The sequence below is a fragment of the Trichoderma asperellum genome, chromosome 1 (genome assembly GCF_020647865.1).
Source record: "Trichoderma asperellum chromosome 1, complete sequence".
NCBI classification, from domain to species: Eukaryota; Fungi; Ascomycota; class Sordariomycetes; order Hypocreales; family Hypocreaceae; genus Trichoderma; species Trichoderma asperellum.
In genome coordinates, this window is record NC_089415.1 from 3,515,591 (window position 1) to 3,529,622 (window position 14,032).

Genomic DNA, 14,032 nt, shown 5'->3' on the forward strand with positions numbered 1-14,032 from the left:
ATATCTCCCCATATCTTGCACAATACTAACTCGCTCACTGTACTAGCAAACAAACATCCCGAGTAATAAAAACACCGTATACTTTTTATTGTCCCCAACATTCAACCCTTTTCAACTCTTTGCAAACTCCACCACCAACTCCGCAACCAAACCAACCACCCCGTCCGTCTTCGACACAAACAAACTGTGCGAAGCATCCACCGACTTCACCAGCCACTCGACTCCCGACCGAGCAATATTTTCATCCTGGTGTTTCAGGGGCACGGTATTGTCCTGAATAGCGCGAATATATGCGTGGTGGCCATCGTATGCCTTTCCCCTCCATCCTATTGCCAAAGGAGCTGACATGGTTGCCGCTCCGGAGTGTCCCTTGACGGCTGCGATGATGTGTTCGGCTATCTCGTCTGAGAGGTCGTTGTAGAAGTAGTGTTTTTGGTCTTTTGATAACAAAAGGACGGTCTCTTTAATCTAAAATTGCGATGGAGTTAGAATCTACGAATTTGGATAGAGATAAAATAGAGCAAGCCTTTGTTAAAAAAAAAAAAAAAAAAAAAAAAAAAAAAAAAAAAAGGGGGGGGGGCTCAGCTGGGGTTAAAACTCACATCATCTGCCGAGACAAATGGACATGCGGAACCACCCGCCATCTCAAAGGTCGTCTCGCCCTCAATCAGCATAAACGCAGCAAGATAAATCACGCCAATGATGCCTCCATTCAGGCCCTGCGCCTCTCTGGTCTTCTTGTCCAGATGGCGGTGAGGCCCGTAATTACGAACCCGCCATATGAATGGCCAAGGACAATGACATCTTTGCCTTTGTCAAGTAGAGGCAGGAGGAGAGCCTTGGACTGCGCCTCGTCGTCTTGGACGCTGACGTCCCTGGTGCCTACGCTGCGGGTGGGTACCACAGTGGTGGGAAAGCCTGCTGCTTCGAGGGCTTTGGCGAAGGAGGCCATGGTAGAAGCCGGATACCATGCGCCGGGAATGATGAGGATGTGTGGTCGTGAGGTGGAGATTACCGCCATGGTGGTTGCTGCTACTGGAGAGTCTTGGAGACTTGTGTCCTGTGTATCCTTTTATTGGCGGATGGAATACGTAGGCCAAGGTAGGGAAATGTCTTATAAATGCTGTCATTCAACGCCAAGTCTATGGTCTATGAAAGGTTGGATATCCAACTTTATATAGTATATAGATATTGTCAATAGACTACTGTCTACCGCCCAAATCTTTCAACCTTCATCCTAGCCTCTCCACATCCTCTCGGGGCTGAAAAACGTTAGTGTATCCTAAACACGCCTCGATTTGTAAGTCCTCAATGTTTAGTAAACTTCGACGCATCTTCCACAGGACAAAATAGTACATGCGTCAAGCTCAAAGAAGGAAAACCTCTCCGCGTAAATGCGCGCTAAGAACCAAGATAAGCGAGATACCTACTTGGCTGCTCAAGACCAATAGTCTGCCATGCGCTGAGTAATGGTTCTGCAACCCAATATGTACTGAGCTGAGTAGGCCTATAACTCACTCGGTGGCGTGTAATCAATGCGCCCGTTATCCTATTCCAGGATCGTAGTGTTTTCTCTCTAACAGGTTAGCCAACTCGATACAGCCCATGTTAGTTTCCTATTTCGGTAATTTCCAGCCTCTAGCTAACCAATTGACGTTTCTGTTGAAAAAGACAAAATTCACAAAGAGGGGCGACGAGCTCTCTGACTGAGTGACCGAGAAACCGAGCAAGTCGCGGGAATTTGCTCACAGCTTCCGGCCACAGGAGATTTTGTTATCCTCTTATAGATATGTATGTACAGGTATGATGCGACGTTTTGAAAAATTCCCTCGCTATCTAGTCGCAGTAGTCCCTATCACATACCTATATAGCCTGCTTGACCTAGCTAATGTTTTATGCCCGTTTGATCATATCTCATAAATGTACAACTTAGTTGGTGTTGACTCACTCAAGTGTAAGCACTTTATCTCGGAAACTAATATTACTGCTATAATCCCAATGGGTTATAGTAAAATTAGCTGATTCCGAAAAAAAATTGGTGGATTGCCATCAGGTCCAATTGATCAGATAATCGGTATCAGAGTACTGTATTCGCCGCATTGGCCGCATCCCCGTTGCGTCAGCCCGCTTTGTTGACATGATGGGGTCCCTGATGCCGCAATAGCGTATTGGAAAAGGCCTTGTCTGGGCCTGGTGTGCTTAGAAATGGACATGTTGCATATGGAGATGGCTTTCTGTGCATAGTGGGAACCAACATGTGCCGGCCAAACACTCAAGAAAGTAGCTTCAGTACGTCTCCCATTCTAGTGTCTTTGGATTTCTTCGTGGAACCCTTCTCTTGGAATGCCTTGTTGACAAGATCACGCTTCTCTTGTTGAACATCCAGCACTCGTTCTTCAACGGTCCCTTCCATAATGAGACGCCATATCTTCGTCTCGCGTGTTTGGCCAAGGCGATGCACTCGATCAACCGCTTGGTCTTCAATCGCTGGAGCCCACCCTGTCAAAGTACATATAAGTATCCATTCGCCACAGCGGCTGAAGGGTTAGATACCGGGTAAAAGGAGAGACTTACAGCTATCAGACAAGATCACTGTGTCCGCAGAAACAAGGTTGAGTCCCACACTGCAGACTGCCAGACTGGCGAGCATAATTCGAGTCTCAGAATCGTTGTCGAGGGCATCGATTGCCTTATCGCGCTTCTCTGCACTCATGTTTCCATCGATTCTACAGTACGTCAATCCTGCGTTTTCGAGCTGCTTCTGCACAATGTCGAGGAATGATGTCCACTGGGAAAAGATGACAATCTTGGATCCTTCATTCTTCAATGTCGCCCGCACGATTTGTAGCATCGCCTCTGTCTTTGAACTCTGCGTGTCTGTATCAAGATTTATATCGAAAGTACCTTCGGGAGCTGGCTCTAGGAAATTGTCCTCGGTCAGCGGGTTGCGACACATTGGGCATTTTCCTTGCAGCTGGACTGCTTTAGTAATGCAGTGCCGACAGAAAACGTGCTGGCAATTTGTAATCACTGGGTTAGTAGGTGTATCGTAACAGATTGCACAATCCTCTTGGCTATCAATATACAACCGAAGCGCTTGTTGAAGCAATGCTCGATTTTTCTCAGTCAAAGGTACGACGTCTTGATCTTTGAGCAATTGCATCAAATCATCAATCCGCGCTTTGCAGAGAGTCCAGTGATTACAGCTTAAACGAGTTAGTCTGGCAAAAATATGCAATCAGCGGGCTACTTACGACTGCCGGAGTCGCAAAAGACGCTCCAAGACGTTTTGGAAACGGCCCTTTTGACCATTTTGTGATTTAGCCTGGTATTCTTCCAAAACACCTTTGGCTTCAGATCTATCCGCCAGTTAATACAAAGTCCTTAGAAACAACCATCTTGAGTGTGAGATTAATTGGGTCGGCATACAGTAGAGCATCGTATTTAGACTTCTCTTCTGGGAGAAATGTGATTCGGTGTAGATATTCAGTCTTCTTGGGGAGCTTGAGATCAACAAATTTCATGTCTTTCTTTCGCCTAAGGCAGATATCTTGCATCAACGATTGCAGAATTGCTTCTGCACTGCGCTCACCCGACATTAACTTTCGAGTGATTGTTGTGTTGAATATCTCGGGCTGCTCAATGCCTCCGGTGATGTGCAAGAATTTTACCAAGGACTGGAGATCTTTGACAGAATTGACGCTAGTAACAAGTCAGTATAGAGTGCCAAAGATTGTAAGCATAGGATGAGTTGATGCTCACATGGGAGTTCCAGTCAGAACCCAGCGAGATTGGGCGTTTAACTCGCTTGCGGCCAGAGCCACCTTTGTCTTTACATTCCTTATTGTGTGTCCTTCATCGAGCACAACTCGCCGCCAATTCTTCTTTTGGCTCAGTAGAGTCTTGCTTCCACCTTCATCCAGCTCTTTGGCAAGCGTGCCGTAGCTAGTGATGACAACGTCGTATCCCAAGAGGTCTTTGCCAGCCACTTTCCTAGCACCATGATATACAAGGATATTTGGCTGATGCTCCTCTTTAACGTGTCTTCGAATTTGTTGCTCCCAATTGCTCATCACGCTAACCGGAGCAACAATCAGGGTTGAGCCAGGGCCACCCGCAAGAATTAAGCTGATGATTTGGAGAGTCTTTCCCAAGCCCATATCATCAGCAAGAATACCGCCGGAAAATAGCGTTGGCGCTTTCGAGGTGATGAAATCGGACGCAACATTCCAGTATCGACCCTTGCTATCGCGTTTCCATAGTTGAGTGACAGCATCTGATCCAACTGGTGGGAGTTGCGGGTCCTCTTTGGATTGCATCCAGGCCAACCCCTGTGTATGACATTAGCCTTGAACTTGCTGAAAAAAAAAAAAAAAAAAAAGCATGAATGTTCAAGTATACCTGTAGTTGGTACGGCAGCAGCGTAGATTTCAGCTGTTTAGGTTGCTCAGCCTGCGGCATCTTTGACAGTTCCTCTTCACCCTTGGCCAGCGTCTTGATGGCATCGCCCCCTTTGCGGAATTCGACCGCATCGCTGGACTTGAGGAGTTCTTCCAGAGATACTTCAGGTGCCCCTGGCTGCTGGCTTGAACCAAAACCGGCGGTAGAAATCGTTTGATGCAGCCCAAGCGCCACTCTATGAGCTTCGGCAGCTTTCCTGGTTTGTTTCAGTTGGGTAGCCTTGACAAATTTATCTGCCTTTAGAGCATTCTCGATTCTGGTACGCTCTACAGGGTTGCTGGGACCGTAAAACGACAGTCTAATAGGACAATCATAATAGGACTTCTCCCCTATGATTTGGCCTTCAACAGTAATATCTCCAGAGTCCTATTTAAGATTAGACGCAGAGTAAGCAATAATCAGGGTAGCCAATGATGCAAAACTCACAATATAGTGTGCCAGCTTCTCGACGATTTTGCGAGGTAAATGACCTATTTGCTGATGGAGAACGTTGTCTATTCGAATTGCATTGGAGTCGTACTATCGTCCGATCAGCACAGTAACACGATGAGTCTACATGAATGAGAACAATTTACCTGATTTCTCGGCTCTCTCTGGCATAAGACAGCTTCACCAGGAGAGGCATAGCCATTGTAGTACCTCACGCCCACAATTTTGCCATCTATAAGAGGTTAATTGGGTCAATATTAACACTATGCTAGAATAATTATTATCGAGGCAAACGAACCAAAAGTACCGTAGAGCTCCCTGTCAAATGTGTCGTCTTCTTGCGTCAGATCTAAATAGTCTGGGTCTTGGGTTGACGGCTGGAAAGACGAAGGAATTGCCTCGGTCCTCTGGCGACTTGTTGCACCAGATGATACACCAGATTGCGAGGATGATAAAGCAGGGCGTTTATGAGCGGGCTGGATGGCATCTCCAGTGAGATCGATAATATCGGTGGCCTCTGCGGCGGGGCGCTTGCGACGAGGAGGCATATTGAAAATCGATTTTAAAATTATAGGCGATATGAAATAAATAATAAAATACGACGTAAACTCTTGAAGATTGACGATATTGAAACAAAGTGTTTGTCTATAGCTGAGCACCTCTATCCTTTTTTTTGTCACTTCTATGATGAGCAGCTTCAAGTCACTTGGCGCGTCTAAGTGCAAATAACGATAACGCGAGGTCATGTGACAAGCGAGCCATCAGCAGAAGCAAAGCGATACAACAGCCAAATAGCTCTACTTGAGGCAGTTGGAGATATCGTATACAAGCTTCTAAAAATCAGCGAAACAACTTCTCAAAATATTCTGCATAGGCTATACTGCTCCCTTTGACAACGCCCAACACCCTTTATTGGCAGTACTAGTTTCAGGGACTACCTACTGCAGTAGAATTGAGGTGGTAGTCTGACACTTGTAGCGAGAAGTGACTAAGCAGTTTGACATGTACTCTCGTACTGCCATACAAAAATAGAGCGCCGAGATCCGCTCAGAGGAGCACTCCAAGCTGTCCCCATTTAGGTCTAGCTGCAATCACGCAATCGATGGCTCTGCGGATTCAAGCAGTAATATCAACGACATGCGACCAGTCCTCTCTCCTCTTCCAACTACACTCTTCTCTACGCTTCACTGGGGCAGGCGAGCTTCTGTGAGATGAGGCCTTTCATTTGGTACAAAAAACGCTATGCTTCTCCACCAAGGCCGTCGATGAGGACCGCCTCTCCACCTGCTGTGGATGAACGCAGCAGATGCTATACAAGAATACCCAGAAGCAGAAACTAAACGACAGGATTCAATCTAGGGAACAAAACAACGAGAAATACCGAACGCCATATCGCCATGCCCGATGCAAACGTTGCGATGCTTGCTACTCCTTCAACACGCGGCCATAGGCTGAAAAGTACATGCAGCCAGGCACATGGCTTCTCCGGCCAGTCTTTTCGTCAAAGATGTGACAGCCCTGTCTAGCGACGTTGGGAGGAGTATACACTGGAGAGTTCTTTAGTTGGGTCCATGACAAGTGTTGCGGTGCCAGATGAAGAACTTACGGTGTAAGGACACAGCGAAGTCGCTACCACGGTTGGATACTCTATGGAGACCAAGCTCGTCGGCCATGTACGTCACTTGGTTTTCTCTATATGTCTTTTCGGAGATGACAGTCATCGGTCCTTCGGGCTCGTCGTCTTCTGGGAAAGCATAGCGGGTCTCAGTGAGATCTCCGCGCAGTATCTTCATGAGGCAGTGTGCGTTTCCGTGGTCGTGGATGGGGCTTCCCTTTCCTGGAGACCAAACAAGTACAAGCTGTTTCGCTCTTTGTCAATATACCGATGGCTTCGAGTGATATTGCACCACCCCCCGAGGTGGACCTCAAGACATGACCTACCAGGTTGCTCTTGCCATTTCCCTCATCAACAAGGTTACGAGTGTAGCCTCTGCTAGCATCGCCGAAGGCATACTTGGACCATTGCATGTCGCCACCGTCATATGCTCGCATCAGCTCCATCAGGTAGCCAACGTCGACATCCTCGGACGTCAACCCAGACGATGGACCAAGGCCTTCCTTGAGCGCCATTACGAGCTCTTCAAAAAGATCCTTCTCCCGTTGCGCTACGACGTCGCCCACAACACCGAGCGCGTGGCTGCTTGACACGACATTCATGGCCATGATTGATGAGATGCTATATGAAAGACGAATTGCGTGGGTGGATATGTATGGGCTATTGGCGATCTATTGGGACGATATGAGAGGACGATGCAATGGGGACATTTATCACAGTTATCGAAGATGCACAGCCAAGACGACACACCGACTGGAGCGGGGATGGACAGTGTCTCTCGCGTCAGGTCAGCTGAGCGTAACCCCCGACGGTGGATAAGGACCCGGTGTCGGCCAGCGAAATCCTCGTCACTCCAAGCCACACGAAAAAAGGGAAGGGCGAAGATCGCAGGTACGAGGGACGGATACACCTGGCAACCATCGGTGGATTACGTTGCGCACGTTTTGCACAATCTGGTTGGACAATAGGACGCTAAGAGCGCGTAATGGCCAGCCATGGTTTAAGCGGAGCAGCGGGCGATGACACAAAGCGAACGGACAGAGGCAGCCATCAATTGATCGGATGGTGACAGCAGGAGGGGACATCAGATTCTCCCATCTCTCAAAAAGATCGGCATTCTATCTCCGGACTCTGGTCATGCACTTTTGGTATGCAATGGTCTTAATGGGCGCATTGCGACAGGCTATCGAGATTTCAAGATTTGAGACGGTGTTTGAAATGTTTTGCGATGCGATTTGCAAAGTTCCCGCTGAGCGTGGGGCCATGAAACCCGATAGCACAGCGCCGCAGTAGCGCTATGCTACCAAGACGCTACTACTGTAAAAACTCAAGACGGAGCGTAGGAGGATTTTCGATGGCTGAGCTTACGGCTCGTAAGTGAAAAGGGGTCAGCAATCTGAACCTTCTCCTGTCCTTGCTTATCTTTTGTCCTTATCTACGGAGCACCCCTGAGCCGTCTATCGCTATTTTAAAGTGAAAAAAAAAAAGGGAAAAGGAAAAGAGAGAGAGAGAGAGCAAAGAGGAAAGTACACCGTAGCCGTTATTGACACTTAGCTCGAGACACTGTCTTAGGTAAGATACGGCAAGGAGGGAGGTACAAAGGTAAGGTACCCAGACATCTCCGGTAGCCGCCGCCGATAGCCGCTCTACGCCCGCTTGCCGACGGCCTTTACGGAAATTCAGCAGCAGTGGGCAAAACCCAAAAGTAAAACAGTAGACTTTCATTCAGTACATACATTTACATAGTAAGTTCTTAGCAGAATAAGAAACTATTGCGTGTGACCAAGTCAGAGTATGAGCATGGCACCTGAGCATTGTGTAGTCAAAGAAGTTGAGCTATGATGTTGTGTATGAAATGCTCGTCGCGTTCACATACGCTGTGGGGAATAGCCAATTCAATTGCTCGTTTCAAGCTCCCACAGCGCTCTTAAGTGCTTGCATCAATGAGAGCTTTGCGCCCAGCTTCGTTTGGCTTGGTCAATCAAAAACGACCAAGAGGCAGCTTCTCTTGAGCAAATCTGACTGTGAAGAAACTTTGAGAGAATCCCCATCTTCGCGCATGGGCAAGTAAACTCCCTATTGCAAAGGTTTCCTCGCCCGCACAAGTACCCAAGAGGCGACGATTGTTTATCTTTCCCAAGCACCAAGCCATGGATACTGACTCGCAGCTACAACAAGCTCATCGATTTCTACACTAGCAAGAACTCTTGCGCCGACGGTCCGCCATCTTATATGGAGGGTTCTATATGCGGGGAAGTAAAACCCACAGCCCCAGGTCCCAAGGCACCTGTGAGAGAGGATTGCTAGTAGTGGTAGATGCCAAGAGATTCCGTTATCTGATGGCTTGCACGTCAAAGCGCATTAGCCGCTCAAGGAGTGTTTGCATATGCCATCTCGTTGGATGTCTGGTGCAATTCCATCTTCTAACAAGGCCTCGGCACCGTCATCTACATATCTCTCTATCCGCTCCGATGCCCGTCGGCGTCACAGCCTCAATATGAAATCTAGAAAGTAGTAAAAAAGGGCGAATAAGTAGTAAGGAGAAATGCATCTCCGTCCAATGCACCTTGTAAAAGCATCTCCAGCGTGCCAGTTTCGTCGCGTATCGGCCCGTGGCCCGAGCAATCCGAATCCCCCGAGAGCCGCTCCTCACGGCCGATGCCGAGCTCCTTCAGCGAATAAGAGCCACCCAGCAAGCCTTATGTCAGACGTGCAGAGCGGCCAACCACACCGGAAACAGAAGAAGAAATGCGGCTGCCGAGTGCCCCCTTCTAGAACTTCGAGATTGGTGGATACAAGCCGTTAATTTTTTTTTTCTCCATGTGAAAAAAAAAACGGGACAGGCAAGGCCGTAGCTGAAAAATGGGAATCGGTGCGGCAAACGTGTGAATCATATGACTGGCTTGTAGAGAACCGTCTAGACTTAAATGCAACAGCTCATCCTCATGAATTGTTGCCACTGTTCCAATTTCCATAACAAAGAAGGCATTACAACTGTGAAAAAGAGACAAAACTCAGGTTCTCATCTTAGCAATAATCGGCGACTGAGTTGTCTAAACCAACGTGCACGCGTAACAAATCAGATCTGTCTGCCACCCTTTTCGGCTCAGCTATTCCGGCAAACTACGCTACCGGCTCTCCGAGAGACCTCCGCCTACCAAACGGCATCTCTTTTTTTTAGTGGGCTTTTGCAACCATACAGGTCAAGCCCCGGTGCCCGACGTTTATGAGTTTACGGAACGGGAAAAAGGAACCATTTCGTCATCAAATCTAATTATACATCTACTATATATAAACGGAAGCTGCCAAAGCCTCTTTCCAGCTTTTTTTTTTTTCCCCAGGTCTCATTCAAAACAGCATTTGAATCGTCTTTGGACTCTTCAACTTGATACCGGGTTGCATTATTTCGACCACCTCTGTTTCTCAATCATGGCGATAGCAACCGCCGGGGCATCCACGCCCGCCGCAGACAACCAAGTCGCAGCTAACCACGACGACTCATGTTCTCAAAGGCTTTGCAAGAATAACCGTGGCTGGCGGAGAATCGTCCGCAACTTTACTCCATCGTAAGTTGTCGCCTGTGTGTACTTGTACTGCATGACACACTTATATGCTGCTATTTACACCACACACACTTACATGACATTTGATGTCAACCTCAACTAACACAATATCAAACAGATGGTTCGCCGTCAACATGGGCACAGGCATCGTCTCCATCCTCCTCCACAACCTCCCCTGGAACGGCTACTGGCTACACATCATCTCCTACATCTTCTTCGCCCTCAACATCCTCCTCTTCACAATCTTCTTCACAATCTCCCTACTACGATACACCATCTACCCGGAGATTTGGGGCGCCATGATTTCTCACCCTGCACAATCTCTCTTCCTGGGCTGCTTCCCGATGGGCTTTGCAAGTATGTTTTTTTCTCAATCCTTTGACATGTCTAAATTTCAAAATCATCACGACTAACACACGCAACCCCCAGCAATCATCAACATGATGATCTTCTCCTGCGCCCAATGGGGCCCCTGGCTCGTCTACCTCGCCTGGGCCTTCTGGTGGATCGACGTCCTCGTCTCATTCGCAACCGCAATCTCCATGCCCTTCATCGTCATGCACCGCCACCGCCCCGGCCTCAGCGAGACCACGGCCGCGCTCCTCCTGCCCATCGTCCCGGCCGTCGTCGCAGCAGCTACTGGCGGCATCGTCGCTGAAGCCCTCCCCTCCATCAGCCACGCCTATGCCACGCTCGTCGTCTCCTACGTCCTCTGGGGCATCGGCCAGGCCCTCTCCGCCTGCGTCATGGCCCTCTATTTCCACCGTCTGACCGTCCACTCGCTGCCGCCGCGAGAGGTCATCGTCTCCGTCTTCCTTCCCGTCGGACCCCTTGGCCAGGGCGGCTTCGGCATCCAGCAGCTCGGCAGGGTCGCCCTCAAGGTCATCCCTCACACGGAGATGTTCCACGTCGCTGGCGTTGATCCCACCCGCGGCGCCGAGTTCCTCTACTTCCTCGGCATCTTCTTCGGTATCGTTATGTGGGGCTTCGCCCTGGCTTGGGTGTGCTTCGCTCTCATCATCTTGAGAACCACGCGGTCGTTCCCCTTCAACATGGGCTGGTGGGGATTTACTTTCCCGCTGGGCGTGTGGGCAACTTGCACCAGCGCTCTGTGGCAGAATCTGGGAAGCGAGTTTTTCAAGTATATAACTACTGTACGTTCTATCTGTCTCTGACTCTTTTTTTTTTTTCTCTCTTTCTCTTTCTAACAAAAGACACAGATCATCTCTCTCATAGTCGTCCTTCTCTGGATTGTCGTCAGCCTAAGGACGATACACCGCGTCGTTACTGGCGAAATGTTTGTTGCTCCTTGCCTCAAGGACCTCAAAGAGAAGCAAGCACCTATCAGTGATAGTGAAGCATAAATCACGTCATAGTTTTGCTTTCTCTTTCTCTTTATATTTATATCCGTTTGATTTTCAATCTTGCATTTATACACAATAATAATTACGGCTAGAGTAGGCAAAAGGGTATGGAGGGTATGGCGCAATATGGGCAGATATACTCGAAGCGCTTTCAACAAAGCGTCTTCTTTGATATTGCATTCTAAAACAGCATAATTAGCATTTAGCATAGTCAACAGCATTTAGACATAGGGGTTGATTAAACAAAATATAGTAGATCATCAAGCAGCATCAGCAATAGTATGAGCATTTATACGTAGCAGATTGTTTCGGGGATGCTTTCATGCTTTATTTATTACATGTATTAGACACACTGATGGATGCTTCCCTATTATAACCAACGATTCACTACTTATAGCTCAAGTCCCATATACGCCAAATCATAAATCTACAACATTACATCAGTCTCTCTTGTTATCTATGCGATATCTTAAGTTTGTGAAGAGATTTCCCGTAATCTATCGAGTTTTATTAAACTGTCGCTCTAGTATATAGTCTAAAATGACTTATCCACTGACAAATTGCTAAATGCAGTCATGTTCTCAAGCGTAAACTACCGATTGAGGTGAAATAAAAGTTACTAGTTATCGCATTGGGCAGTTTTTGGCATAATGCCCAAATTCATGGCCTATATTATTTAATATTAATATTCGTAAAGATGAGGGAGGCTTAAACACTGACAATAATAACAGTGAGACTTATTGTTGTAAAATCCAACTTCACCACCTATACCTTGTATTAGTCCTGGTATCATTCATAAGGGGAAGCACTAAGACTGACACTTATAGCAGTGAGGCTCATCATCATAATGTCCAAATCCATCACCTATACCATTTATCAGTATGATTAGTGTTGTTCATAAGGTAAAAGAGAAACTAGCACTGACATTTACGACAGTGAAGGTCGTATGCACCATGCCCATATTCTCCACCTATACAATTGAAGAAAAGTATTAGTATTATCCGTAAGATAAAAAGAAGAATTAAAACTGACATATAAAGCAGTGAGGCGCGCTTGCGTAATGTCCAAATTCAAGGCCTATGTTATTTGATGTTAATCTTATGCATAAGATGAAGGGAGCCACTGGCACTGACATTTGTAACAGCGAATGCTGCGAGCGAACCGCCTAGGTTTACCGCCTATTGATCAATAGAAGTTAATGTATACGTGCTTTTCTAACCCTAAGGGAAAAATTCTCATAGAGGGCAAATACTCACTGGGGGTTGTTTTCTTTTCTTGTGCTTCCTGGAAATAACTTCCAAGTATGGCTTTTACTGTCGATGCCGCCACCCCAGCCGCATAATCTTGCCACTTTTTGTGTTTATGTGAGTCGGCATAATCGCTAGCTCCCTTGACGATAATACAGGGTATCTCGTCCCACACGCCGGCGCCTTCCATCTCGAATGCAATCACCTTCTCTCTCTTCGCAATGATGTCACGTGATTGTGCTGATCGCATCACGGTGTCGGCTGATCCAAACGTCCCTATATGCACATTTAGAGCTGGAGCTGCATCAATGGCGTCTTGCTGTCTTTGCTGCAGTTGAGTTCGATTAACTAATTCTCCCTCGCTACATCCAAGTTCTATGCATGTTCGTTCAGCCGCCTCGCTGCAGACCGGATCATTGTCAGTGAGACAAGCTTGACAAATGTCACAGGCTTCGGTTCGATGTTTGTGCCGATACTTTGAATTAAAGAGTTGGTCATGTGCAATTCCTACGTAGTCGTATATGCCTCGGTGCTTAGTGCTGGCCATCTTTGTCTGAAGCTGTTGTAGGTATTCCAGGGCGCTGCCTTCGAGCTCATCACGGCCTGGGCGAGTACCGAGCAACGCGGTTAAAGCGCGAATCTTCTTATTAGGCCTGCCCAGTGCAGCATCGACATTATTCTTTCGCTCAAATCCATTGGGGTTTTGCCGGCCAAAGTCGTATTGCACCAGGGATCTGCTGATGATAATGTCTCCGAGCAAGATCTCAGTCCCAATGTGAGGTTTTGGTACAGCACCGCAGATTCCAACCAAAAAAGCGATAGCCAGATTGCGGTAGCTCATACGCAGCTCTACAGCGCCGCTCGCCGCCTCCCTTTTGCCAATCCCTGGCAATAGGACAAGAACAACAGGTAAATTTCCTATTCGCCCCGTAGTATAAATACGCGGGTCGCCAGTAGCCGTGCCTAAACCCTCATCCTTGTCCCAAATGTCATCGAGGGAATCGTAGACGGCATCGTACTCGGATGGCAGTGCGCAAATGATGGCAAACCGAAAGTCATCACTGCTCCGTGGACGTGGCACCATGACGAGATTCCAGGTACAGGTGGCTCCGGTTGTGCCAATTTATAGGCTGGTTTGATTTGATCGTTCAATGTATGACTTACGTTGCGCTCAGTGAATATTATTAACCAGAGCCTCTTACGAATTATGGCGGCCTTCTGAAATACTTAAGCTCAAGCTCTGGTCCCTCGAACTACAGCCTGGAGATGGTGAAATTAATGCGCGATGGACCCCGCACGGAACTGCGGCTACAATACTACGTAACTACATATCTAATTGGTTCTGCTGGACAT

General features: G+C 47.6%; 6 protein-coding genes across 6 annotated transcripts; 1 reads left to right on the forward strand and 5 right to left on the reverse strand.

Annotated features, from left to right (window-relative positions):
- Positions 1–111: 111 nt before the first annotated feature.
- TrAFT101_001098 (uncharacterized protein) lies at positions 112–674 on the reverse strand (the record flags this gene model as incomplete). The annotated part of the gene is made up of 2 exons (XM_024906325.2): positions 112–468; positions 603–674. The coding sequence occupies 2 exons, from the start codon at positions 672–674 to the stop codon at positions 112–114; spliced, it is 429 nt and encodes a 142-aa protein (XP_024765343.2).
- Positions 675–712: 38 nt separating this feature from the next.
- Positions 713–1,021, reverse strand: TrAFT101_001099 (uncharacterized protein; the record flags this gene model as incomplete). The annotated part of the gene is made up of 1 exon (XM_066126241.1): positions 713–1,021. One exon carries the CDS (start codon positions 1,019–1,021, stop codon positions 713–715), a length of 309 nt encoding a protein of 102 aa, XP_065982340.1.
- A 442-nt stretch (positions 1,022–1,463) lies between these two features.
- Positions 1,464–5,603, reverse strand: TrAFT101_001100 (uncharacterized protein). Its single transcript, XM_024903342.2, has 9 exons — positions 5,189–5,603; positions 5,037–5,122; positions 4,888–4,980; positions 4,402–4,827; positions 3,763–4,331; positions 3,430–3,702; positions 3,255–3,359; positions 2,575–3,206; positions 1,464–2,499 (listed from the first exon to the last, which is right to left on the reverse strand). Exons 1-9 carry the CDS (start codon positions 5,436–5,438, stop codon positions 2,273–2,275), a joined length of 2,661 nt encoding a protein of 886 aa, XP_024765344.1. The 5' UTR covers positions 5,439–5,603; the 3' UTR covers positions 1,464–2,272.
- Positions 5,604–6,315: 712 nt separating this feature from the next.
- On the reverse strand, positions 6,316–7,113 carry TrAFT101_001101 (uncharacterized protein; the record flags this gene model as incomplete). Its single annotated transcript, XM_024907527.2, has 3 exons — positions 6,316–6,437; positions 6,497–6,749; positions 6,832–7,113. The coding sequence occupies 3 exons, from the start codon at positions 7,111–7,113 to the stop codon at positions 6,316–6,318; spliced, it is 657 nt and encodes a 218-aa protein (XP_024765345.1).
- A 2,420-nt stretch (positions 7,114–9,533) lies between these two features.
- Positions 9,534–11,720, forward strand: TrAFT101_001102 (uncharacterized protein). Its single transcript, XM_024904939.2, has 4 exons — positions 9,534–10,071; positions 10,187–10,425; positions 10,498–11,222; positions 11,289–11,720. Exons 1-4 carry the CDS (start codon positions 9,935–9,937, stop codon positions 11,430–11,432), a joined length of 1,245 nt encoding a protein of 414 aa, XP_024765346.1. The 5' UTR covers positions 9,534–9,934; the 3' UTR covers positions 11,433–11,720.
- A 198-nt stretch (positions 11,721–11,918) lies between these two features.
- TrAFT101_001103 (uncharacterized protein) lies at positions 11,919–13,938 on the reverse strand. Its single transcript, XM_024901712.2, has 7 exons — positions 12,689–13,938; positions 12,566–12,610; positions 12,465–12,509; positions 12,358–12,402; positions 12,252–12,296; positions 12,153–12,197; positions 11,919–12,099 (listed from the first exon to the last, which is right to left on the reverse strand). Exons 1-7 carry the CDS (start codon positions 13,761–13,763, stop codon positions 12,056–12,058), a joined length of 1,344 nt encoding a protein of 447 aa, XP_024765347.1. The 5' UTR covers positions 13,764–13,938; the 3' UTR covers positions 11,919–12,055.
- Between the last annotated feature and the right edge of the window lie 94 nt (positions 13,939–14,032).